General features: G+C 47.3%; 1 protein-coding gene across 1 annotated transcript; it reads left to right on the top strand.

The window, feature by feature from the left end:
- Window positions 1–6,347, top strand: LOC135821424 (lissencephaly-1 homolog A-like). The gene is made up of 6 exons (XM_065334487.1): window positions 1–174; window positions 425–521; window positions 933–1,064; window positions 1,389–1,493; window positions 3,276–3,432; window positions 4,701–6,347. The coding sequence occupies exons 1-6, from the start codon at window positions 155–157 to the stop codon at window positions 4,772–4,774; spliced, it is 585 nt and encodes a 194-aa protein (XP_065190559.1). The 5' UTR covers window positions 1–154; the 3' UTR covers window positions 4,775–6,347.
- The last annotated feature ends 1,453 nt before the right edge of the window (window positions 6,348–7,800 follow it).

The raw sequence follows: 7,800 nt of genomic DNA, 5'->3' as shown, positions 1-7,800 counted from the left end.
GCTTCTTGTAGTGCAGATCTTACCATTCGACTATGGGACTTTCAAACATACGATTGTACGAAAACATTGAGAGGCCACGAACACAACATCTCGTCAGTCTGTTTTGTTCCTCGGTGACTTCTTGGTGTCTGCATCGCGTGACAAATCAATCAAGATGTGGGAAGTCTCCACAGGGTATGTCCACGTGTGTGTGTGTGTGTCTCTTCTCTCTCTCTCTCTCTCTCTCTCTCTGCTCTCTCTCTCTCTCTCTCTCTCTCTCTCTGTCTCTCTCTCTTTCTCTCTCTGTCCCTCTGTCCCTCTGTCTCTCTCTCTCTCTCCCGCCTGTCTGTCTGTCTGTCTGTCGTTTTCGCTGTTGCTTTTTCAGTATCCTCATACAACTGTTTGTATTGTGTGTGTGCGTGTGCGCATGCATACGTGTGTGCAGGTATTGTGTACAGAATTTCATGGGTCATCGAGAGTGGGTACGGTGTGTAAGAGTTAGTCCTGACGGTACGCTACTTGCAAGTGGCTCCAACGATCAGGTACGCCGTATATGCTACTGATGTGTTACCATTGCTGCTGCTGCTGCTGCTGCTGCTGCTGCTGCTGCTTGTACTACCATCACTGCTGCTACTGATGGTGATGGTTGTGGTGATGGTCAAAGTGGGGGTAGTGGTGCTGCTCCTGGTAAAGCCTGAAGTGCTTTGGTTTTTCCTTCTTCTTTTTTGGTTTTGGGTGCTGATTATTTTACTTGCAGACACGCTTATATTCTCATTCTTGCTCTCCCCATCTCCTCTCTCTCTCTCTCTCTCTCTCTCTCTATCTATCTATCTTTTCTCTCCATCTATCTATCTGTCTATCTCTTCTCTCTCTCTATCTATCTCTATCTCTTCCCTCATTTGCCCTCTCCTTTCTGTGTGTGTGTGTGTGTGTGTTTGTTTGTTTGTTTACAGACTGTACGCGTATGGTCAATAGCTAGCAAAGAGTGTAAGTCTGAACTGCGTGACCATGATCATGTGGTCGAATGTGTGGCATGGGCACCACAGGTAGCACATGCAGCCATCAACGATGCTCTCAGCGGAGATGTAAGTTTCTGTGTGTGTGTGTGCTGTATGTGTATGTGTGTGACTTCTGTGGTGTAGACCAGGCTGGACAGTGGTGGTCTATTCTTCAGCCTTGCAACCTGTTGAATGGTTCAATCCCAGCACAAGTTGCTATGGCTTCTGCTGTAGCATCGCTATTTCCCCGTGCGCAGACTGATCACGGCTCGCGTTGAAATTTCTCTCTGCTCTTAAGTGATGCTTGCACTCACACATGGCAAGTCCAGACTGGAAACTGTTGGTTTGACATTTACCGAATGAAGTGACTAGCTGACGTGTGCTTGTGTCTTGTACCTCCTTATTGTGCAGGGCAAGAAGGATGCGAAAAGCATTGGTCCCTTCCTCGTTTCCGGCTCAAGAGATCGTGTAATAAACATCTGGGATGTGACGGCTGGTGTGTGCCTGATAAAACTGGTGAGTCCACGTGTGTCTGTGTGTGTCACAGTGTGCATGTGTGTGTGTCTGTGTGTGTGTTTGTCACAGTGTGTGTGTGTTTGGCCTGTCCTTTGCATGCTTACTCTTGTCTACAACTGTGTTTATAAGAGAGAGGTGTGTGTGTGAAAAGTAGGGCTGAAACAATTATACCGATAACTCGCATATCGATCGTTAAGAGTGGAATCGATAATCGTTCGTGTTCAAAACGAGTGCTAACGATGTTTATGCGTGTATATCAGTGACAGTATTCTAGCCCTTGCACCCCATCCGATAGCGAATACGAGTACGATCATGTACTTTCAAGCGCGGTAAAATTGACTTGTGGCTTTGCAAGAGATCGGGAGAGAAGACTTTGTCTTTTCAGTTCATTTGTGGGAAAGGTCAGAGCAGTTGCCGGAGGGTGATGACAAAATTCTTCGCTCTAGAAACAACGTGAAATCCTCTAGTTCATGTTGATAAACCAGCCAGATGTCTACAGATGTCAACAGTGCGGAGCCACAAATTTCTAACGTTGTAAAGGTATCGTCGAATATCTTCATAAACTGGTGTTCGAGGTAAACAGGTAGAGCCGACAAGAATCGATAAAACCAATATATCGATCGTTAATGATATTGGTTGGTTGTTAACCTTTTGAGCACGACGCTACCTGAATGCCGCCCCACGTCAACACCTGCAAAAATCGCGTTTTTCCTATGAAAGTAGTAGCTGTTCAAGGATCGATAACTTTACCTTCCTTTGGACGAATTCCACGATCTTGAGCTTCCTGGAAAGGTCTTGAGGCGTGGAACAAAATAGTTCCAAGCTCAGCTCGGAGCGACACCAAAAGCCCATGCTACAGTCTGGCAAACTTCACGCACGCGCTCGACAGACTTGAGCACGGCCAGGAGATCAAATCCTCAGCTGCCATTTCACTCTCCTTGCTCGTATCGAGCTCAAATTTTTTTTGAGGACTCCCCAGATCCGCTGCCATCATTTGAATCTAGTTTCCATGGCAGCAGATAGCGCGAAAATGGAGAATACGCGTTCTGCAGAGTTCGCAAAAAAAATCGATTTGAATTTGCCGTGTCGAGTCGCATATCTCAACAACCCGGGGTCGTATCGCTTCGGCGATTGTTTCTATCGCAAGCTGAGAGTTTTCTCTTGCAGATACATATTTCGATCGTGAGAATCGGCCAAGAATTGACCGAGTTACGATAGTTTGAACTCACGCGGTTCATGCAAATCGCGTTTGTACGCTATGTACACTCACGACGTAATAATACGTCATGCGTGGGTGCAGTGACACTGTACGTGACGTATTAATACGTCATGCGTGCTCAAAGGGTTAAGAGATATTGAATGATTGTTTCAGCCCTAGTGAAAAGACCAAAAAGTAGGGATTCACTGGCCAGAAAAAGCCACTTCATAGCTGTGTGGTGTAGACCAGGCTGAATAGTGGCGGTCAATTCTTCAGCCTTGCAAGCTGTTGAATGGTGCAATCCCAGCACAAGCTGCTATGGCTTCTGCTGTAGCATCGCTATCATCGCCTCCGGCGATGGGCGTCCAATGGTCCAATGGTGTGTGTGTGTGTGTGTGTGTGTGTTTGTAAGAGGTGTGTGGGTTAAGTCTTTGGCCTACTATCGGTGTATTTGGGTTGTGGACAAGAATGTAATGCGTCATTTGTCTAAACCGTGTGTGTGTGTGTCTGCGTGCATGTACATGTGTGTCTGTGTATCCGTCTGTGTACATGTGCATGTGTATGTGCATGTGTATGTTGTATAGCCTGGACATGAGAACTGGGTGCGTGATGTACTATTCCATCCCGGCGGCAAGTATCTGGTGAGCTGTAGCGATGACAAGACACTCAAGGTCTGGGACATCAAGAATCAGAGATGTTCAAAGACGTTAGAAGCGCATTCTCATTTCGTCACGACCCTTGGTAAGTTACATGACTAATAGAGAGCAGGTGAAACTGTCACATGACTACAGCAGGTGAAGTTGGTCACATGACTAGCAGGTGAAGTTGGTCACGTAACTGCAGCGGGTGGAGGCACTACATTAGAATTGGCTCAAAGTACGAAAATCTTCGTGGATGAATATTTCTGGACGTGCAGTACATCCGGGAAGGACAACCTAATAACAAGAGTACATAACCCCAAGAGTGTGCAACTCCAGCTATGGGGTCTGCGACGGCAGAACTTCACATCACGTGATGAACCCGTGCACTCTACTGCATGATAGATACTGGGTTGTACGCAGCCCAGCTTTGGGTACAACTCTCTTGTGGTCACTTTGCACTGTTTGCCAGCATAACCTTTTGAACCAGGTCACGTAATGTGAAGTTCTGCCGTCGCAGCACAGTATAGAGGTTGTGCAGGCAGTTGCACACTCTTGGGGTTATGTACTCTTGCTAATAATTACTATTGGGAGGTCAGGACAGGAACATGGCCTCGGAATTCTACCATACTGTTGGAAATAGTAACATGGAAAAATGTGGTCACCGGTTATGCAACTGAGTCCGCCAACTAAACCAGAATGTTGAACGGTCAGACGTGCTCAATCTCGCACAAAACTGACAAGGTGTACTGAGACATTCCACGGCATCTTTTTCCATGTTACAAGTTTTTTTCTTGGCTCATCATCTAAGTCTTGTATTAAAATCAACGAATATTCGCCGCGTGTTTATTTTGCCTATTGCTGACCTGAGCTAACTGTTATCAAGAGTACATAACCCCAAGAGTGTGCAACTGCCTGCACAACCTCTATGCTGTGCTGCGACGGCAGAACTTCACATCACGTGACATGGTTCAAAAGGTTATGCTGGCAAACAGTGCAAAGTGACCACAAGAGAGTTGTACCCAAAGCTGGGCTGCGTACAACCCAGTATCTATCATGCACAAGAGTGCACGGGTTCATCACGTGATGTGAAGTTCTGCCGTCGCAGACCCCATAGCTGGAATTGCACACTCTTGGGGTTATGTACTCATGCTGTTATGAAGGTCTGATCAGAGTGGCTGAATTTTGTTGAACACTGTTCTCTCTCTCTCTCTTTCTCTCTCTTTCTCTCTGTCTCTCTCTCTCTGTGTCTCTCTCTCTGTCTCTCTCTCTCTCTCTCTCTCTCTCTCTCTCTCTCTCTCTCTCTCTCTCTCTCTCTCTCTCTCTCTCTCTCTCTCTCTCTCTCTTCTGTACTTGTGTGTATATTTGTAGATTTCCATCGAACTGGTCCGTGGGTGGCGACAGGCAGCGTTGATCTCAAAGTGAATGTTTGGGAATGCCGCTAGGCAAGCGCTCGCTCTGGCAAGAAGGATGGTCGTGTGTTGGGGTACTAGTTTGTGCAGCGCTTCTGTTTGTGTGGCTGTCACTTTGTGCTACCACCAACGCCAACGCGGCCACCACCTGCAGCCAGGCTCATGTTGCTACTGCTATTGCTACTGCTGATGTTGCTGTTGTTATTGTTGTAGTTGTTGCCATGTGTTGGTCCCTATCCGTGACGTTTGTGATGTCGTTGTTGTTAGGTCTTCGTCGTGTTGTGCATTCCCAAGTTGCTCTTGAGTTGTGGTGGTGGTGCTGGTGTTTGTGCTTGTGCTGGTGGTGGCAGTTTTGGCATTGGCAATCATACAGTGGCGCCTCCTGTAGTGTCCTACTGGCATTACGGCGCGCTGTCGGCGTGGGAGGAATGTGCCAGCGGTCTTGCCTGTGTCGCTTTCAGCATCGGACGTGATGACGGCAATAGCGGTTGATGCCTGCATCTCTTTATCTCTTCTCTTACACGACGACTCGTTCGTTCATCTCATTGTGCCAGCATTGCGTTGTCGTCAGCTCCACTGGTAGTTGTGACTGGCTCCCCCGCCGCCAATGCTGCTGCTGCTGCTGATATTAGTCATCGCAGTGGTGTACACATGGTAGCACCATTCACATGCTCGTCTTCCTCCTGTCGTTTGCTGTTGTCGTCGTCTATGGTCACGCTGATTGCCTTGGTCAGTCTCACCAGCCGCCACCGCCGCGCCACCATCTTCTCCCGCCATTGTAATATTCTCACTCCTTGCTGCACATAACTAGAATCTGGCTCGGTGCCGAGAGATCCCGGAGGAGGAGGGTGTGACGAAGACGATAACACCAGTGGCTCCACGTTCCACTGGCATGTTCCGCATCGCCGGACTCTCCCGCTTTCCTCTCATTGTATCATACCTTTATTTTCAGTTTTTTTTTTGGTTCTCTTCCCATTTTGGATATCAGTGTCTTATGGGTTGTGTTGTGCATCGTCCATATTGGTTGCTATGGATATGTGTTGCCCCCCCCCCCCCCCCCCTTCGTCCCTCTGTAATGCTTGTGGACATGTTGTTCTCTTTGCCTGCACTGTCTCTCTTTCTCTCTCTCCCGCGCTTTATTTTCAGTGCTACGCCATAATAGGAGGGCGACGCCGTTGCCGTCAACGCCTGTGATTGTGCTCTCGTTGCCGTGGTAATCTTGATGATTTTTATCGCACCACCGTCTTCTCCGCTTAGTGCCGCCGAATATTTTCCAGTTTTGTTCCCGATTTTTTTGGCTTTCTCTTTTTATTGCAACTGCATGTATATGCGCGTGTGCGCGGGCACGTGCACGAGAATCACTGATGTGTAACCATGGACATGTACGTGTTTGCCCTGTACGGTGGAGTTCTGCATGGTTGTACTTTGACTGTACGGTGCGCGCCGTCATGCCAGGCATGCATGCTTTAGTACGTACCTTTCTTGTCTCTACATGCGAGTACCTAATTATTATTTCGCTTCACATTTCTAGCCGAGCTGTACGTATCTATTAATGTACAGGAGCAGCAGCTCTCTCCCGATGACCAGATCAGAGTGGTAGGACGAAGCAAGCGTGTGTCTGTAGTCTGGGTCTGGCGAGTGGACGTGAGCGCATGCGAGGTATGGAGACACACACGTGTATGCACGTACACACACACACACACGTGTGCATGCAAGTATTCTTCGAAGAGAGAGACAGGCAGCGAAACAACTAGCTTGATATAGGCGAACCACACGACAGCTAGGAGCAATACATAATGTATTAGTTGACTATGCTGTCCGGTGTAGACTGAGTCGGGTATGCATTGTAGCAAGGGTGCATGATAATGGTTAAGATTGTACTGTTGTCGTCTTGATTGTAGAGAGAGGGGGGGGGGGGGGGGGGCTGATAATTAACTTAAAGTACATGTGCCTGTGATGAGCTGGTGATAGGTCTTACAAAGAGAAGGAATTGTCCAAAATAATTAATTTTCATCATCAGGGATGATGCCAAGGACTGTTCGTGTGTTGCGAGTTGGGTGTACTGGAAATATGACAAGGCTACAATGGAGTTTCCAAAGAGACGGAACAGAAGAATAAAATCAATAATTGAAGGAAAGAATGCACGCCTTGGGAAAGTAAAAGTAAAGGGGGGGGGGGGGGGGGCAAGGGAGTCAGTGCAATAATACCAAGGCCCGCTAAGACAGTAAGAGATGGGACAGTGAGCAGGACAATAAGCGACACTGCGGCAACACTGCATGATTGCATGTGTAGCATGTCCAGACATGCATGACTATGTGTAACATTATTATTTTGTTTTGAAGCATGTGCACGTGCATGTCTCATTGCCGAAAATGATATCACGGGCTCGTGTGCGCTATATCGCATGCAGCAATCCTCTCCATGAGTACTGCATGCACAGTAGAGCCCAGGGGCGTCGGAAGGTACTAGTATTCGACATTGGACCAATGTCCATGCAATGTGATTCAATAAGTGCAGTTCAACAAGACTACACATGCATGTTTGCAAGAGTACATTTCACACTTTCGATGCATGTAACCTTGCTGTAATTTCACAAAGTTTCGGTGTACTTTTATTTTCGGTACTTTCGATGCACCTGTTTCATACCTAAAACTTCAATACACCGAACAAACAACTAACATACGTAATCCAATAGGGAACTGCTTCTCTGTACCTAAATTTTCTGTTCACCTAACCTGGCCTTTTGCCCTCGTACCGGAAATTTCTGAAAATAGAGTTTTGCTATTAATTTTATTATTCCTATTGTTCAACGGCATGCACAAGTGAAATCTGTCCGAATGCCATCGGTCTCCCGTCAGAGATTGAGAGGAATCGTATGACGTGTATCTTCATTTTGTGGAGATAGGAAAACATGAGGTTTTGCACATCTGCACACAGCGCAAGGCGGGTGCGTATGAGAGAGAGAGAGAGAGAGAGAGAGAGAGAGAGAGAGAGAGAGAGAGAGAGAGAGAGAGAGAGAGAGAGAGAGAGAGAGAGAGAGAGAGAGAGAGAGAGAGACA

Source organism: Sycon ciliatum, chromosome 7 (assembly GCF_964019385.1).
Source record: "Sycon ciliatum chromosome 7, ocSycCili1.1, whole genome shotgun sequence".
Lineage (NCBI taxonomy): Eukaryota > Metazoa > Porifera > Calcarea > Leucosolenida > Sycettidae > Sycon > Sycon ciliatum.
Note: the sequence above shows the minus strand (reverse complement) of the source record. Positions and strands in the feature narration are given on the sequence as shown.

Coding starts and splice junctions, on each gene's coding strand:
- LOC135821424 (XM_065334487.1), top strand. CDS start 155: ATGTGGGAAGTCTCCACAGG. Junction 522..932: donor CAAGTGGCTCCAACGATCAG/GTACGCCGTATA, acceptor GTTTGTTTACAG/ACTGTACGCGTATGGTCAAT. Junction 1,494..3,275: donor GTGTGTGCCTGATAAAACTG/GTGAGTCCACGT, acceptor TATGTTGTATAG/CCTGGACATGAGAACTGGGT.